This window comes from Talpa occidentalis, unplaced genomic scaffold (genome assembly GCF_014898055.3).
Source record: "Talpa occidentalis isolate TD23 unplaced genomic scaffold, MPIMG_talOcc4v2.1 talOcc4.17, whole genome shotgun sequence".
NCBI lineage: Eukaryota > Metazoa > Chordata > Mammalia > Eulipotyphla > Talpidae > Talpa > Talpa occidentalis.
Genome location: NW_023601754.1, coordinates 46128477 through 46146588, shown reverse-complemented (window position 1 = coordinate 46146588; position 18112 = coordinate 46128477). Strand labels below are relative to the sequence as shown.

Sequence of the window (18112 nt, the reverse complement as noted above, 5' to 3'; positions counted from 1 at the left end):
AAATCCCAGTCACCGTAAGCGCCGGGTCGCGCGCTTGTGACGTCACGCAGGCGCCACTCACTGACGGCTTTCCCCGCCCACTCTCACTCTGTTCTCTCTTTCCGGACCTGGCCGAGCAGGAGACGCCATCATGGTGAGCGCGCCTTGCTGTCTTCTGAGCTCGATCATCTACCGCCATCCGCCGCGATCTTGCGCTGGGGGAGTGCCAGAGGGAGGCAGGGGTTCCGGGGGGTGTCCGAAGGAGGCGATCCCCTCCTTGAGGGTGTGCTATTAGAGGAATCCCAAGAGCAGAATGGTCAGTCATAATCAGCCTCCGATCCTTCACACACCGCTGTATTATATAGCTCCATTAAATAGATAAACACATTGAGGTGCAAGAAGGCTGAATGACATGATCGGGCTGACAATATCAGGAAATGGTGGAGCCAGGATTCGGACCCTGGCCCCAAGCTTCTCTTAACGTCTCTCGCTGCTTCTTGAGACCTGTCACTCCTCTTGGGGAAGCTGTGTTCTGGAGGATGTCGAGCGTCCAGTGCCCGCTTTAGCAGTTAGGAAGGCCTTCATTCACGTCCCAGCTCCCTGGCCACCCTGTGGTAGACCTTACTTTCCCTGATCTGTGCTTCAGTTCCTTCTATTCATTGGGGATACAGTAATTACTCTGCTCATTGAGTTTGGGGAAGACGTAAGTCATAAGTGCTCGCCCCAGATTTCTTGCCATACATTAAGTGTTGAATAAATGGGAGCTCTTAATATCTAAGGAGCTTTTTTGCAGATAATAATAACATAGTCTTAAAAAGTTTTAGTAGTCAAAAAAGAAGGGGGGAGTGCACTGGAAGTCGTGGGCTTCTCTCTGTTTTCTTAGCTCTAAGGTGAGAAACTACCAGAAAAGTTCGTTGAATTCAGGAGCTAATGCTTGAAAGGTCGTGTTAAGATGGGTTCTGTACAAAGTTATAAATAAAGGTTCATTTTGTTATTATGAGCCTGCCTTTGGTTTTGATCACGTTCCATGCGTGGGAACAAGTTCTGGGGACTTCAATAACTAGAGATTTTGTGTTAACAACTGTTGACATCTCTCAGGGTGCTGTGTGTCATGTTTTGAAGGCTTTGCATCCACCCCTTTTTTAAACAGAGGAGTTCTTTGAGACCCAGAGCATTTAAGTGTGTTTCCCAGGGGTTTCCCAGTGGCGGGTCTGGGATTTGTTGTCTCTCCAGAGCTGGGCCCTATAGCTTTTGTCTCAGAGATAAGTAACAATTGAGGGTGTTATTGTGAATGAGCTACCAAAATCTGTTCTGTGCATGGTCTCTCCCTTCACCACCACCCCCCACCCCACCCCAGGGAGTCGACATTCGCCACAATAAGGACCGAAAGGTTCGACGCAAGGAGCCCAAGAGCCAGGATATCTACTTGAGGCTGTTGGTCAAGGTGAGACTGGGACCCGAGATCCCTGGACAGGGATCCCTGGACTGCCCTGGGATGGTAACTTGTAAACCTCCATTGTGGTGTTGGTACCAGAGGCCTGCAGGGCAGGCTCACATCTCTGACTCTATCCAGGAATTTCTGGAGGTTCAGTGTTTTCAGTCTCTGGATCAGGATGAGGGGGGAGTAGTTTTCTGGGTCCCTGCCCCAAAGGAACCTGGGCCAGTTCTCTGCCAGGGACTCAGTGGGAGGAAAGAGAACCATAGAAACTGCTGCCAGACTGAACTGTCATTTTGTTGTAGAGCAACCCCGATACCTTAACAATTTGTCTGCTCCTTCGTTGGAAAAAAAAGTGTGGGCTGCCCCAGGCTCTCATTCTTCCTTGCCTTTCTCCAGCTATACAGGTTTCTGGCCAGACGGACCAACTCCACCTTCAACCAGGTCGTGCTGAAGAGATTGTTCATGAGTCGAACCAACCGGCCGCCTTTGTCCCTTTCCCGTATGGTGAGGCTGGTGCTTGGGAACACAGCTGAGCAGACCTGGGGGAATGGCAGGCTTAGAGCTCTATGGGGGCAGTCTGGCTGTCAGCGGGGGCTGGGGGAGCGCAGAGCTCTGATACGCCCACTAAAAAGGAATAACTGGGTTTTCAGCTGCCATTGGCCTCTTGGAGTATGTTGCCTCCTCATTGTGAGTTGGGGTGGCTGTAGCGGCTTTATGAGAGATATCTGAGACTTCGAGCCATATAACCTGGCAGGGTGTATGATAGTCTGCGTGTAGCCTCTCATCTGGAGCTCTTCCAGGCTAGAGCTGAGATTGTGCTTATGCCAGTGTGGGGTGTGGCACGGGCACAAACTCTCCTGGTCCTTGGGCAGGAGGACTGCTGGTGCAGTGGCTTTGGATTTAACACCAGGAAGGGCTTCTTCATAGTACATCCATTTCTCCTCCCCCAAAGATCCGGAAGATGAAGCTTCCTGGCCGGGAAGGCAAGACAGCCGTGGTTGTAGGAACTATAACAGATGATGTGCGCATCCAGGAGGTGCCCAAACTGAAGGTGAATGCAGTGGTTGGCTCAAACCTTGTCTGCTGTGGTGCTGTCAGTCTTGGTGATTCAGGGTACAGGAGATTTGGGGGGGGGGGACTGCCATTGTCATGAGAGACGGGGCTGCCCCTGGGTAGTACCCTTCTGAAGCCCTGTTGACAGTTGTCGCTTGGCCTAGTTCAAGTATAGATTTCTCTGCCACAGTATCGCTTCTGGACTCAGTGCTGGATATCTCCTTGCCTCGGTTTTCTTACTCGAAATAACTTTGGCTGTTGCCCTCTTAGGAGCTCCTAGAGGTCAAGTGGGGAGAGCTGTTGTCCATTGGGCAGGCTCTCCTTTTATTGGTGCTGTTGGGTCATCGGGCTGGGCTAGCGCATTGGGCTGTAAGACCCAGCAGCTCCTGTGGGGTTATTCAGGGGTTTCTGACACCCCCTTCCTGTTCCATGTTCAGGTGTGCGCACTGCGGGTGACAAGCCGTGCTCGCAGCCGCATCCTCAAGGCTGGGGGCAAGATCCTCACCTTTGACCAGCTGGCCCTGGACTCCCCCAAGGGCTGTGGCACCGTCCTGCTGTCTGGTGAGTAATGCCCAGTGGCTTCCCTGTCTAGGACCCAGATGAGGACTGGGGGAGGGGGTCTTGCCTGGCCAGTGTGAGCAGTGACACCTTTATCTTCCCTCCCTGGAAGGCCAGTGATCTCCCCCTACCAAACTGCAACCCTGGAGGGTGACATCTGAGGTGGTGTAGGTTCTGGGCCCCACCTCATCCCCTCCTTTTTTTCCCAGGTCCTCGAAAGGGCCGAGAGGTGTACAGGCATTTCGGCAAGGCCCCAGGCACCCCGCACAGCCACACCAAGTAAGTATAACCAGCCCTGCCCCTGCCCTGACTGCCTGCACCCCACCCTGCAGGCCTTGGGTCGCCATGCTCCAGGGTCTTTTTCACATCCCTCCAACCCAGCACCTCCCTATAACTCCCCGCCTCCTCTCCTCACCTTTCTCTTCAAGAGGCAGCTGAAAGCTATGCTGGAGTTGTTGAGGTCTCAGTACATCCTGCATCCGGGTCTTTAGATGGGGTGGGGGCAGCATCTCCAGGTGGGATCTGGTGGATCCCTTGTGGACCCCTCCTGCCGTCACCTGTGCTGCTGTTTGTTCCAGTGAACATTGCTGTTTTGAGTCTCTCCGGTGCCCGGGCTTTCTAGCGGGGCACTCACGTCTCCTCTCCCCACAGGCCCTACGTGCGCTCCAAAGGCCGGAAGTTCGAGCGTGCCAGAGGACGGCGGGCCAGCCGCGGCTACAAAAACTAACCCTGGATCCTGCTTTGATATTAAAAAGATTTTGGATGCTGGCTGCCTGTGTATTATTTGGGTGAGGGAGGTGTTGGCGCCTGCGGGTGAGGCCAAATAGGGTTTGGCAGCCACCAGCTCCCTGGAGCCCTGCGCGGAGAAGCCTTTATGGCGGGTGGCGGTGTTGCCGCGCGAGCGCCCTCTGGCGGTCGCGGCGCGTGTCGGGCCCATGTAGCCTAGGCCCAAAGTCCCGCCCCCTTCCCAAGTACCCGTGTCAGGTGTTTCAGCACCTGCTTCGGCGGTTAGCCACACCCGCCCCTCTTAAAGGACCCAAGTTCCCTGGCGCCAGGTAAGGCGCAGTCGGGTCTGGGCAGGGATCAAGAGAGGTGCAAGGAGGAGGTGCATGGGAACAGGGTGAGGCGCTTACCTGGAACCGGGAAGGTAGTCTGGTGGGCCACCGTACCTGGGTGAGAGATCGGTGAGGTGAGTGCTCCTGTAGCTGGGACCTTCCAGGACCCAAGTCCCAGACCTCCAGAAGAGGGCCCTACCTCTTCTGCTGAGGGTGTCACTGGGAATCAGTCCCTCTGCCAGATACTCGAAGAGAGGTCAGCTGGATGTGCTATGGGACGGAGTTAGACGGGCAGCCCATTCTGCCTTTCAGTACGGACGTTTGGGTGGCAGAGATGGGCAGACCGCCTACCTCTGTTTACACAAGGGGCTGGGTTTCCCGGATCCCAGGCTGAAGCCTGATGAATGAGGAGAGGCGGAAGAAGAGGTGCAGAAACAAAGGAGGGTCAACAGACCCCCCTGGTCTAACCATCTTCTGAAAAGGCAGGAACAGGTATGGACACCCCAATGCATTGGGGAGCTGGGACCCAGGGAGGAAGAGGGAACCTTGGTTTTACTCCTCTCCCTTCTCTGCAGGGCTTGGAGCTGTGATCTGGAGGCAGGGAGCCCCCAGGGTGGGGGGCTGGAGAGGAGGGGCTGGCTGCTGGTTTGCAGTGTTGAGGAGTCCAAAGACCAGAGGCTGGGCCAGGAGTCTCAAAAGGGGCAGCTTGGGAGGGAGATGGACTAGGTGTGTGTGGTCCTTGTCCAGTTAGAGTTGGACAGCCAACTTGCATGAGCTAGTGGGACTGGGGCAGATATCCTGACCTGCATCGGGATAGCCCGAGACAACTCAGTGGCAGGGAAGACAGGAGGGGCAGCCAGTCTGAAGGACAGTGGCTAGTCAGTTGGGTCTCAAACTACAGGGCTGCTGAAATCATGGGTCTGTTCTCTCAGTATGAAAACCCCTATTTTGCTCCCTACCCTCAGCTGTAGCTTAAGCAGCTCTGAAGCCCCAGGAACAGAGTCCTGGCTGGTGGGGTGGCGGGGGATGCCAAGGCTCAGAGAAATGGGGACATTCTTCGAAAGCTGAGCCAGCAGATCAATAGGGTAGGTGCCTACATGGGCTACCTGTAAGTGTGGGCGAGCCAGAGAAGTGGTGACCAGGAGGGCACCAGGTGCTCACTGCTGGTCAGATGCGCAGGGTGTCACTGGGAATCAGCCCCTCTGCCAGATTTTCGAAGGGAAGGGTCAGTCAGCTGTCCTATGGGACAGGGGTAGACGGGCAGCCCACTCTGCCTTTCAGTACAGACGTTTGGGTGGCAGAGATAGGCAGACCGCCTATGGCCTAGGGTTGGTCAGGGAGTTGGCTGGATCTTTGGCTGGGATAGGGGGCTGCTAAGTCTGGCCCCTTGGGAAGCAGTCCAAACTCACTTGGGGCCTTGTGATGGCCAGCATGGTGAAGGCAAGATGAACTGCTAATGGGCCACATAGTGGGGGGCTGTGTCCGAGGGTCTACCTGACCCCCACACCGGGCCTATCAGACAGAGACCCCGGGGTGACTGGAGGCCAGCTGACTGCTGGCCCAAGCGGACAGTCATTTGGGCAATCTTACCCTGAGGTTGCTGTCAAGGACAGTGAAGGGCTTTCTTAGGCTGTCCTGGAAGTCTTGTGGGACTGCATAGAGTGCCTGTCAGAAGAGCCCCGTAGTCAAAACCTCAACACCCAGCCTCGTCCTCCCTGCTGAGCTGCCCAATGGCAGCCTCCCAGCTGGCGGCGCTGGAAGGAATGGAGTCGAGGACCAGGGAGCTGCCCCTGAGTGAGGGCAGCCCCAGCTGCCTGTATTCCGAGGGCCAGCGGCTGGCCCTGGAGGCGCTGCTGAGCGATGGCACAGAGGCCTTCCAGGCGTGCATGCAGCGTGAGGGGCTGCGGCCCTTCCTGAGCAGCGAGGAGCTCCATGACCTGGCAGTGGCAGCTGAAGACTGGGCAACAACTAAGCAGGAGCCCAGCAGGGCAGCCGAGGGAGCCAGGACCACCTCCACCGAGGGGGACTTGGACAGCCTGACTTACTGGCCTGGACAGTCAGACGAAACGGTGCCCATGCTGCGGCTGGGCTGGCCAGACGATTCTGCCTGGAAGGGGATCACCCGAGCACAGCTGTTCACACAGCCCCCCGGCGAGGGCCATCCACCCCTCAAGGACCTGGTGCGTCAGGAAATCCACGCTGCCCACAAGGTGGGGACCTCGGGCACTTGGTGTCCATTCCCTGGACTGGGACAGCCCCATGTGCCAGCCGCCATACCCCAGGACCCGGGCTTTGTCACCCATGCCCTCCAAGGGCTTGCAAACCCACACCCCTATCTGACCCCCAGACTCACATCCCTGGAACCCTGACATCCATACCTCCCATCCTATTAGGCTGGGGCTCTCCACCCGCTCCCCAAGACCTCAGGCACCTATGCCCACTGGACTCAGTCATCATTGCATATCCCCCCCTGGCCCCACCCACCAAGAGAGCATCTCCATCCCCACCCACCCACCCAGGCCTAGACATTTCCCTTGCAGCCCCTTGGACACCCCATTTTTTGGTGAAGTTTTAAAATTAGGACTCCTGAGGGTTTTATTGGAAAATCTAGGACACGTGTCACATTTACTATAAGAACACTTCCCCGCCCCCCGGTTTACCCGCTCTCTTTCCCACTTCCCTAGTGACACCCCCACCCCCACCCTGGCACCACAGTCCAGAGGTTTCGTTGTATTTTGATCATCCGTTGGCTTGTTTTCTCTTCAACCCACCCGTGAGCGAGACCATGAATGCTTGTATTTCTCGGGCTGCCTGGACAACCTCTTTATTTTTGTGCCTGCCGGCTTCCTTGCCAAGTGCTTTAATGGTTAATGCACGTCATCCTCATGAGGGCCCAGTGAAGCAGGGACGTGGAATGCCCTCTAGAGGTGGGGAAATGAGAAGAGGGGGGTTAAGTCTCTCACTTGTAAGTGTCTGGGCAGGGACTTGAAGCAAACCCGTCTGACCCGTGAGTTGGCCACTGCTACATTTTCTGCCGTAGCACCCCCTAGCTCTGGCTGGTGGCCTAGGTCAGCCTTCCCACCCCAGGCACCCCCGGCACCCACAGAGCTGGGCAAGAACATCCACCCACTGACCCAGGGCCACAGCTCAGGACACCAGTCCCCACTGTGGACAAATGATGACACGTTCCCAGCAGCCGGAGGCAGGACTTTCAGGAAGGGCTTGTCTCTTCAGGAGCTGCTGGCTGAGTAGCAGTGTGTGTCTGGTGGCGGGGAGTCCCCTCAACCCTTCTGAAAAACCACAGAGGCCAGGTGTTTAAACTCCAAGCCCCAAAGCCCCTCACCCACGTCTCCACCCTGGGGGTACCCCCATGCCCCAGCACCACCATGGCCCCTCTCCCCACGCGCAGCTGGTGGCAGTGGTCATGGACATCTTCACTGACCCAGACCTGCTTTTGGACCTGGTGGATGCCGCCACTCGCCGCTGGGTGCCCGTCTATCTGCTCCTGGACCGCCTGAAGCTGCCTGCCTTCCTGACACTGGCCCAGCAGCTGGGGGTGAACCCCTGGGCCACTGAGGTAAGGGCCTGGGTGGAGAGACCCCTGATTTCCCTGGCACTGGGGTAGCAGAGGCAGACCCTCTGGGATCCTGAATCACTGGGGCAAATGCAGCTGAGAGAGCCCCCTGAGATCTGACATGCACAATGTTGGGGGAAGTAGGCTTGGACCTTCCCTGGAGGCACTCTGAGTTAGGGGCACCCCCAGGAGACTCCTGAGACCTGATAGTGGGGGGTTGCAGAGACACATGCTCCCATGGAGTCCAGGTAGAACCAGCCCATTGGAGCGCTGAGCCCCTGGCACTGAGCAGAGATCTGTGGGGTGGGCCTGAGCTGGGTGGGGCGTGTCCCCCCAGAACCTGGATATCCGCGTGGTGCGGGGCTGCAGTTTCCAGAGCCGCCGGTGCCGCCAGGTGAGTGGCAGCGTGCGGGAGAAGTTTGTGCTGCTGGATGGAGACAGAGTCATCTCGGGATCCTACAGGTAACCCCCGGCCTACCTCATCCTCTTACCCTGCCGTGTCCCATCCCCACATCTCCCTCGTGTCCAGGCACTTGGCCTCCTCGCTCCGGGTCTGTCTCTCCTCATCTGTAAAATGGGTCAACACAGCCTTCTCAGAAGAGGTGGCTTCCTCTGATGATAAGGGGTTGGGGTGGGAGCCTGATGCCAACTCTGGCCCTGCAAGGGGCTTCATTAGTGGTCTGGGGTGAGTTCTCACCTTTTTTTTTTTTTTTTTTTTTTAAAGATTTATTTATTTATTTATATAAGCACTGGGAATAGTCAGAAGCGCAGGAGGGTGAGAGGATTCACCAGAGCCAGAGCGGGGAGCAGAACAGACAGACTGATGAAATACACTGCTGAGGGGAGCAGCGGGTGGCAGGAGAGGTCTGCGCGCCATATGGGACCCTCTCCCGGTGGCCGGGGATCGAACTGGCGCTGTAGAGGGTGTGGGCAGCTTCGCAACCCAGTGCTCAACCGCTGCACCACAGGGGAGGCCCCGAGTTCTCACCTTTTTGACTGTGTATTTCCGCATCTGGAAAACTGGGGCTACAGTTTGTGTGGGAGAGTTTCGATCCAGGAGGACCCAGCTCTGCTTTGTGACAATCACAGCTCTCCAAGAGTCTATCATTCATCAGTGTGAGATGCCCCCCTCTCCCAGAGTCAACTTTTCACTCTGTGACTCTGGGAAGTGCCTCTGGCGCCCCAAACCTCAGTTTCCCCTCAGTGCAAAGAATGACAGCACCCACCTTAAAGAGTCCCACATCTGGGTTGGGGGTTGGGGTAGCATGCAGATTCTGGGACCAGACAGCCTGGATTCTAATCCCAGCTCTGCCAGATATAAGCTGTGTGATTTTAGACAACTAACTTCACCTCTCTGGGCCTCTGCCAGATGGGATGATATGGTTCGTGCCTCTAGGGCAAAAGATTTCTGGACAGTGGTACAGCTCACATTTAGAGATGGGGCATTCTGTATTGTGGGGGGCTCTGCAATGCTGGATGTTGGATGGCCTCTACCCCATAGGGCCGTCTGGAGCGTGCCCCATCCTTACTTAGAACCACCTAAAAATTTTCCTGCCATTGCCAGATGCCCCCTGGGGGCCAGAGTTCCCAGTTGACAACCCTGGGTATGGACTAGTGATCTTCAACCTGAGTCATGTCAGGAAACTGGAGGACTGGTTAACACAGACTTAGGGGCCCCAAGCCCCATTCGTCAGCCAGGCTGGGGCTGCATTTCCAGCCAGTTTTTGTGGGATGTCTATGCTGCTGCTCTGGGGGCCACATTTTGGCATGCCGAGACTAGAATGTTTCTGAGAGAACCTACCTTCCTAGCTCTGCTTGAGCATTCATGGATCTGGGGGCCTGGCACGGAATATAAGAAATACTTCATCAACATCAGTTCTCGTTTATTAGTAATTTTTTTTAAATCATATTTCATGGACCCTAAGGTGCCACAGATGACAAGAAGCGTCCTGATCAAAGTGAGAAAGTGTTGCGTCTTAGAACTAATGAAACAGAGTAGGGCCGTCGCATCCACCGGCCGTGGCACCCCTGGGCCTGGGCAAGTGTGGCCGAGCCCTGGGGCGGGCTTCTGGTAGACAGCCCCAGAATGGATGACATCAGGGCCACAAGAGGTTGTCTGGGGCCTCTGGCCATTTAATAGGGAGGGAGGGGTGGAGGCGGGGGGCACGCAAGGGAGCCGCGGAGCCCGATCCCGGGCCCTGCACTCTGAGTGGGTCACAGCAAATACCGGAGCAGCAGCGCATCCAGCACCAGGATGGCGTGGCCCCACGCTCTCCCGCTGCCCGTGGGGCTGGCGGCCCCATTACACATGTGGGTGTAACAGCAGGTGCTGGTGAGGCTGTAGGTGACGCCCATGTAGTGGACGGGCTCCTCGCGGCCACACTTGGTGGACTGCACACAGCCCTTGCTGGTGACGGTCCCGGCGCCCGGGGCCACCCCGTGGCCGATGAAGCACTCCTCATCATCGCCGCAGCGCATGCGGACGCCAGGGCAGTTCATGGAGTCAGTCAACTCACAGAAGAGGCAGTCCTTGGCTCCTGTGGCACCCCAGGGCACAGCCATCACCAGAAGCAGCAGCCAGCCGAGGACCATGGTGGCCTGGCGGCGGTGATGATGCCCCAGCCAGGCCGTGGGCTTCCTGGGCCTCCCCGGACTGCCGAATGATGCGCTTTGCACTGTCGAGACTTTTGTCCCCGGTCCTCAGCTCTCCCAGAGTCAGCTCCTGGGGTGGACAGTGGTACAGCTAGGGTGGACAGTGCTACCTCAGTTCCCAGCACTCCGTGTCCCTTTCAGGAGCTCTGTTGTGACCACAGCTTTGGCGTCCTCAGCTCTCAGACACTTCCCCGGGGATGAACAAGAGCCAGCGGCTGCTGCCAGAGTGTCTCTGTGGAGTGGAATGGGGTGACCTCACAGAACCCCCTCAGGATTCCCACTGGCCACTCTAGGGCTGAGGTCATAGGTGGGGGGAGGGGGTGTCACAATCTGAGTGAGGGGCAGCCTGGCCCGCCAATCTGTGGGGGAGCCAGGGCACTGCCACCCCACCAGGGTCAGGATACTCCCCTCGCCCTCCTGTGCGAGAACTCGGTATCCCTTCTGCTGGTGTGGGGGGCTGCACCAAAAGGGAGTGGACAGCCTCAGTGATCCCATTTTTCAGATGAGCAAACTGAGGCTCACACGGGGAAAGTGATGGGTCCAGGCTACCTCTCATTGTCAGTAGAGCCCAGGTCCAGGTAATTCATAGGGCGCATGTACTGACCCCCTGCTGTATGCAGAGAACTTAGGGAACACCTGTGGTGATAATAGGAACAGGAAGGTCATGTGCTGGGCACCAGGCAGGTGCTGGACATGTTCTCTTACCTTTATACTTTGGCTCGGTGTTGCAGATAAGTAAACTGAGGCATGCCCAGAGTCTGACACACAGCAAGTGCTTAATAGATGGAGGTTGTGATAGGAAGCAGCTACATTTTATTTTTATTTTTTTTAAAGGTTTATTTATTTATTAATACAAGCACTGGGTACAGTCAGAAGCATTGGACTGTGACAGAATTCACCAGAGCCAGAGCGGGGAACAGAACAGGCAAAAGGACTGAAGTACACTGCTGAGGGGAGCAGCGGGCAGCAGGAGAGGTCTGCGTGCCATGTGGGACACTCGCCCGGCAGCCGGGGATCGAACCGGCGCTGCAGAGGCTGCGGGCAGCTTCGCAATCCAGTGCTCAACTGCTGCGCCACCGGGGAGGCCTGCAGCTACATTTTAGAAATAGTTCCCATGGGTGTCAGAAAGCTAACCCTGTCTCTTTCCAGAGGGGGATGCTGAGGCATGGAGGCGTTCCCTGTTGAGGGTGGGGCAGAGTCCAGATTGTTTTTGTTTTCTTTTTGTGCAAAAAAATCTTTAAGAAAGCCCAGGTTTAAATTCAAGTCTGATTCCAGGTGACAATTTAAATATTTTCACTCGGGGTGTGCTTGCAGCCACCCTTGGGGTGGGTTCGTCTTCCTTTCCAGTCTACAAGAGGGATGTTGAGGTTGGAGAGGAGGTAGGACTTGCCTGAGGTCATGCAGCCTGTGCTGGGGCCAGGTTGGGGCCCGGCCAGGCCCCTGGGGCTGCACAGAGGTCCTGACCCCTCACTCTGTGTCCCCAGTTTCACCTGGAGCGACTCCCGCCTACACCGCGGCCTGGTCACCCTGCTGACTGGGGAGATCGCTGACGCTTTCAGTCATGAGTTCCGGGCACTGTACGCGGCCTCCCGGCCACTTCCTCCGGCGCCGACCCCAGGCCCCTTCGTCGGCACCCTGGGGGGCTGCGGCTGGCCCACAGCCCACACCGCGTGGTCCACCGCCGCTCTGTGGCCCCTGTGTCGCCACCACCACTGCCTGACACCTCACTGGCCCAGCGCTTGGCCGCCTGCAGAGTGGAGGGGAACAGGCAGGAGACTCGGGCCACCCCATGCCCCGCGCTCAGTGACATCCTGAGGAATGTGCAGCGTACCCGGACCACCAGCGGTCCCCCTGCCCGGCCCAGCCGATCCCTGTGGGACCTGAGCCGCCTGTCCCAGGGGTCGGGCTCCAGTGATGGTGACAACAATGAGGTGAGACCCGGTGGCTGGTCAGGAGAGCAGAAGGCTGTGAAGGCCCAGAGAGGGCAGGGAGCTGGCCTGAGGGCCTGGAATCCGAGATTCCCAGAGCAGGAAGTGTTTTCTGTGTGTGCCCAGCCCCTGGGGGTGGGGAAAGCGAAGCAGCTAATTGCGTCATCCATTTCCTGTACCCCTACTGTGTGGGGGGCTGGGGCAGAGTTCCCAGGGCTCTGGGGTGCATCCTGACACACCATAGCTTCAGTGAATGCCCAGGGGCCAGGGACTCTCCTCTAATGCATTATTATGAGGACATGGGCTGAGTAATTTTCCTGTGCCCAGTTTTGTTGCAAACAAAATCAGTAAGAAGGAAGGACACAGGATCAAGCCATGATTACATCCTTCCCACATGGAATTTCTTTTTTGTCACTGCATCCCCAGCACCCCAGGTCCGTGAGGCAATCCTTTTACCACGCTCCTTTGCACAGATGGGAAGGCCCAGGCTCAGAGAGGTTAAGTAACTTGCCCAAGGTTGAACAGTGATCTTTTGCAGGCACCTTGCCACGTGCCAGGCCCTATATGAAGTGCTTTTACAGAGGTAGCAAAATCCAACTTAAAAAAAAAAAAAAAATTATTTATTTATGCATACAAGAACTGGGGTGTAGGCCAGAGATATGGGGGGTGAGAGGATTCACCAGAGACAGAGTGGGGAGCAGAACAGGCAGATTGACACTGCTGAGGGGAGCAGTGGGCAAGACAGGACATGTCTGCTGCGCCATGTGGGTCAGCTCCCTGGGTGGGCATTGAACTCATGCAGCAGTGGCTAGCAATAGCTTGATAGTGCTGAGAATTTAACCCCTGTGCCACCAGCGAGGCCCCCAGAAATCCAACTTTTGCCCCCAGCCCAGGGTGTTGCTACAGCTCTCCACCCACCCATTTTACAGATGGGAAAATGGAGGCACTGGGCAGGAATTAGCACTCAGACCTGTCTCCTAGGAGGGGCTTTTAAATACTCTGCTTGTTGATGGCCTGTATTCCAGTTTTGGGGATGTGGTGTGGTTAGGGGTGCTCAGGGGGATCTCTGCCAGCAGTGCCTGCCCAGTTCCCTGGCCTGTGTCCTCGGCTATGAAGCAGGTTATTGAAAGTGTAAGCACAGAGGCTGGTAAGAGAAACAGATGGTTTTATTGGGAGGCAGGCAAGCCTGTCAGGCCCTCTGGAAGCTGTGCCCCCACTTAGCCCCAGTTTCCCCATCTACCATGTGGAAGCTGGAGGCCACTCTGGGGGAAGGGGGTGGTGAGGGAGATTTGTCCCAGGCATTGTCTTCCTCAGCCCCAGTCCACCAGGGGAGAGGAGATAGGTGGGGCCGGAGCAAGGTTCTCACCTCCGCCCAGTCCCCAGCTGCCCTCCTCCATCATCCCTTCCCTTGGCAAATATTTGCTCCCCCCAGACACCTTCTGGCTCCTTCTTGTTCTCCTCAACTGCAAAGCTGCAGAAGCAAGATGGCGCCTTACCCCCTCTGTCGTTCTGGGGGTTCCTTCCCTCAGAGTTTCCTGCCTCACTCCTTCACCTCCTTTCTCCCCTTGACCCAGCCCCCTGGGAGTCTCAGTCACCTCTCTTTCTTTCCCTCTGCAGCTCAAGAAGTCCTGGGGCTCCAAGGACACCCCAGCCAAGGCCTTGATGAGGCAACGGGGCACTGGAGGGGGCCCCTGGGGTGAGGCCGACTCCCGTCCACTGTCCTGGGGCGGCCTGCACCCCCTGACACCTACCGGCCGCCGCCTCTATCTGCCGTCCACCCGAAGGAGGTTTGGGGAAGATGCTGTGTTCCAGCGCTCAGAACCCAGGGGCATTCAGCATCTGGACTGGACACCTCGGGCAGGACCTAGGGGGCAACCTTGACCAGCCCCCCAGTGAGGATTCCAGGATAACCCAAGTGCGAAGCTCCCTACCTTGCTCTTGTGCCTTGGCCAAGGTTTCTGAACTCAGGGTGGGGGGAAACAAGGGATTTTCCCTACTTGACCTAGAACTTGGGACAATCCACTGCAGACCTCAGGGTACTGCGAGGAGCAGGGCCCATCTTGGTCAAGCCTGCTCAAAGCTTTTCTGCTGGCCCACCTGGCTGAGTGGACCTCTGCTGGGAGTATATATGGGGAGTCCTTCAGACAAAAGGGGAGACTTCTGCACCCACATGCTGGGGAGCTGTGGGTAAACTGAGCTTGGCCAGAGAGAGACCCCGAACATGTTGGGAGGGCTGAATAATGAGGGACTGGAAATGTGGGGGGACGTGCTCAGGGCCACAGAGAGCCCAGTTGGGTGATCTGTTGTTACTTCTGCTCAGAATTAAGCAGCTTCATGCCAGCAACTTGCTTTCCACAGCCTAAAGCCACAGGACACTCAGGGGTCCAGGACCCCCCAGGCTACCCTCCCCAAGAACCCAGGAGTTGGGGCACAGCCCTCCTGGCATGGGGGAGCCAGGTGCCCCGTGCTGGCCTCCCAGCAGCACCTTTGCCTCTGGGCAGGGCTTCTGAGTCACCGACCCCCTCGGCGAGCCGGATGGGGAAGCCGACCTCGCCCTCGAGACGCCAGGGGTGCGGTCCAGGCCTCCGCCGCCGCCTGCGGGGGCGCCACGCCCGTCCTCTCCCGACCCTGCAGCTGGCCGCGGCGCCCCCACCCACGCGGCGCATCAAGGAGTGGGCTGGAGAGAAGCGTTTATTATCAGGGTCACGGCTGGGGGGACTCTAAGGCCTGTCCTGGGCTGGGGCTGGGGCTGGGGCTGGCCTCGGGTTCCGGGCTGGTGTCCTCAGAGGCCTCGTCCCAGGGGAAGGGCGGCAGCCCCCGCATCTGCTCGCGGTAGACTCGGTCGAAGGCTTCGCTCTGCGCCACCGTGAAGTGGTTCTTCCAGTCACCACAGACCCCTGCAGGGAAGGGAGAGCGGCAGGGTTGGCTGGCGTATGTGAGAGAGGAGCTTCCAGCATGGTCTTCCTGCCCTCAGCGTCTAGACACCCTCTTGCCACCTGCTGCCCTTAGGCCTTCGCTGCCCCCTCTCCTTTACCTCTTAGAGTGATTGACGGACTCACCCACAACTCACCTGGCCAGACCATGGGCACCATTCTTGCCTCTTGGGTTCCCAGCGTGCTCCAGCCCCTTCAGCTGACTTCTCAACCTTCCTGGGATTAGCCCCTTAAATCTCCTGAGACCATCCGTCTCCCCCCCAGCATTCAGCCACAGCCTGGACAGCCGCAGTGCCACTTCTGCCACCTGTCCCGAAGCTCTTGAGGCAGCACCCCCTGTGCTCTGGGCACCCTGTACCACCTCCATCATGGCTCCGACATTGGGAACGGGTGCCAGGCCTTCCTCAAGGCTTGCCCAGGGATCACTAGCTCGTAAACCCTCAGAGCAGGTGAGCAGGCTGGCAGGCTGGGGGCGCGACACTGCTCGTCCCCATATGGGCGTGTGGAGGACTGGGGGGCTGGCCTGGATTCCGCCCAGGCCTGCAGCTTCAGTTTTCCATCCCCCCCACCCCCCAGCCTCTTGTTTCTTATCTCATCTTGGGCACCAGCCTGGGACACCACCCTTTTCCTGAGATCCTGGGGCCTGTATCATTTGGATCCCGATCCTTTTTATTTTCACAAGGGCACACGTCACTCCCTTAGGAAGATCACCCTGTGGGAGGTTGAACAATGACATCCCCTCCCCCAAGATGTGCACATTCCTAATTCCTTTGGACCTATGAATACGTGAGCATTCATGGCAAAGACTTTGCCGTGAATGTGCTTGCAGTTGTGATTATGGATCTTAAGGTGGGAAAATGATCTTGGTGGACCCAATTCAATCACAACTGTCCTTATAAGAGCAGGCTTGGGAATGGGCGGGGGTCAGAGTCAGAGGCCACCCTGCATTGAGCCAAGGAATGCGGGCGGGTCTGCAAACCCAAAAGGCAGGAGATGGATTCTCCCTTAGAGCCTCCAGAAGGAACATGCTCCTTCTACAGTGATTTGAGCCCAGTGAGGCCGACGTGGGCCTTCCAACCTCTAGCACCATAGGAAAATAAAATGTGCACCGTTGCAAGCCACTAAGTTGGTATTTTGTTTCAGGAAACGAAGGCGTTTTGTTTCACCAGACATATTTCTGCGGTGAACAGGAATGCTAGGAAGGAATCTCAGAGATTCTAAACAGTCTCCTAGTGGTTCGAAGAGGTACATAGGTGTGTCTGTGTAGGTCTCTGGCCAGGAGTGGGAAGGCTGGGTGGGTAGGGACACCCCAGCAGCTGCTGGGAGCCAGCCCTTGTGTGGGGCCCATCCCGGGTCCACAGTGACCCTGGGAAGGCTTCTATGCAGAGCACCGCCATGTGACAGCTGGGGAAACTGAGGCCCAGAGAGGTTAAGTAACTTGCCTAAGCCACACAGCCAGGCAGTGAACTAGTGGAGCTTTGAATCCCAGAACCCCCGCACCTTTCCGGAGGAACTTTCCCTGGCTGTGGTCCAGCAGGCTCGTGGGCAGCAGTGTGTAGTTGGACATCTTGTTGGCCTTCATGGCCTCGAAGGTCGAATGGGCTATGACAGAGCCCAGGGCCTCCTCATCCAGCGGCCGGTCCAGGAACTGGCAGATGCGCTTCAAGCAGCCGGGGAGATCCTGGGAGCAGGGGAGGGGGTCAGTGGGGGGAGGGGTCAGTGGGGGAAGGGGTCAGTGGGGAGAGTGGTCAGTGGGGGAGGGGACCCTTTGAGAAAGGAGCATCAGACCGAAAGTTTGGATGTCTGAGTCCCAACCCAGAGCTATCTGGGTGACTGCCCCTTTGTCTCAGTTTCCCCAACCTCTAAGTCAAAGGCTTAGATTATGACTTCTGAGGGTTTTGCAATTTGGATTTTTGGAGAGTTCTGCAGGTGGGAGGGAAGGGACAGGGTTAGGTCAGAGGTCACAGCAGGGGACAGTCCATAGGCATTATAGGTAGAATCACCCCCCCTGCAGGGTCAAAAGAGCATCAGCCAGGTCGTCTCCCAGGTCCCAGACCCAGATTCCCACCTGGCTTCCTTCCCTCCCTGGCCCCTCACACCCCTGTCCATCATCCTGCCTGTCTATCCCTGACCCCCCACCCCTTTTGTCTGTATAGCCCTGGTGCTGGTCCGACCTGCACTTCTCCCTCCTGGGCTCTTGCACCTGCCTCCTCCCCTGCCTCCTCCCCTGCCTCCTCATGGCTTCCCTGCCTCCCATCTGTCTCACCCTGCAGCCCTTCTCCTATACTCAGAGCTGACAGTGTCTGGAATCTCCCATCCCTGCTGTGGCTCCCCAGTACCCCAGGGCAGGAGTCCCAGCTCCCAGGCCTGGCTTTCAAGAACTGGTATGGTCTGCTCTCTCTTCCCTCGCTCCCTCCCCCCAATCTCTCCCCTTTAGGGCCCCATGCCCTGCCCTCCCCTCCCTGCGGGCCTTGATTACCCTTCTCTACCTGGCAAACCTCCCTCATTACAATGATAGGTCATGTGACTGTGGATTGAGTGCTTACTGTGTGCCAAGCTCTGGCCCAAGCCCTCCCTCCCACATATATCGTGTCAGCCCTACTAAAAGGCTTGCGGAGAGACGGCATTGTGCTAATTGGTTAACAGAGGCCCAGAGAGGGGAAGACACCTGCCCAGGGTCACACAGCCAGGAAGGAGCTCAGCCCCTGATATCCCCAAAGCCCGCCTCCCCTGACAGAACCAGCCTTCTCTTCAGCTGCCCCAACCTCACGGTCCCAATTTTCCAGGTCATCCTGGTTTCATAACTCTCTACTCCTTTATTCTTTTGAACCACTGACGTGTCCCAGAAATTTGAACATGTTAGCAGTTCCTCACACCCAGGGGCAGCCTAGAAGCTCTGTCAGGCTGCCTGGCCCAGTTTTGGGTTTGGAGGATAAAGCTGG

At 57.2% G+C, this 18112-nt stretch overlaps 4 protein-coding genes across 6 annotated transcripts in view; 2 read left to right on the top strand and 2 right to left on the bottom strand.

The window, feature by feature from the left end:
* Positions 1–73: 73 nt before the first annotated feature.
* RPL18 (ribosomal protein L18) lies at positions 74–3796 on the top strand. Its single transcript, XM_037516916.2, has 7 exons — positions 74–133; positions 1337–1423; positions 1814–1921; positions 2370–2468; positions 2908–3031; positions 3238–3307; positions 3680–3796. Exons 1-7 carry the CDS (start codon positions 131–133, stop codon positions 3753–3755), a joined length of 567 nt encoding a protein of 188 aa, XP_037372813.1. The 5' UTR covers positions 74–130; the 3' UTR covers positions 3756–3796.
* Positions 3797–5813: 2017 nt separating this feature from the next.
* Positions 5814–14792, top strand: FAM83E (family with sequence similarity 83 member E). Its single transcript, XM_037516903.2, is given in 6 exon segments — positions 5814–6293; positions 7493–7660; positions 7995–8119; positions 11794–11941; positions 11944–12240; positions 13855–14792. Coding segments are annotated over 6 exon segments (1482 nt in total). The 3' UTR covers positions 14119–14792.
* Positions 9528–10567, bottom strand: SPACA4 (sperm acrosome associated 4). The gene has a single exon (XM_037516908.2). The coding sequence runs from the start codon at positions 10247–10249 to the stop codon at positions 9872–9874; it is 378 nt and encodes a 125-aa protein (XP_037372805.1). The 5' UTR covers positions 10250–10567; the 3' UTR covers positions 9528–9871.
* Positions 14793–14920: 128 nt separating the features above from the next.
* Positions 14921–18112, bottom strand: part of SULT2B1 (sulfotransferase family 2B member 1) — a 41871-nt gene continuing 38679 nt past the window's right edge. For all 3 annotated transcript variants that reach the window (XM_037516904.2, XM_037516905.2, XM_037516906.2), the window contains exons 6-7: positions 16671–16851; positions 14921–15134 (exon numbers count right to left, since the gene is read on the bottom strand). In XM_037516904.2, coding sequence (XP_037372801.1) covers positions 14941–15134; positions 16671–16851 — 375 coding nt within the window. In that variant the 3' untranslated portion in view covers positions 14921–14940. The remainder of the gene's footprint in view (positions 15135–16670; positions 16852–18112) is intronic.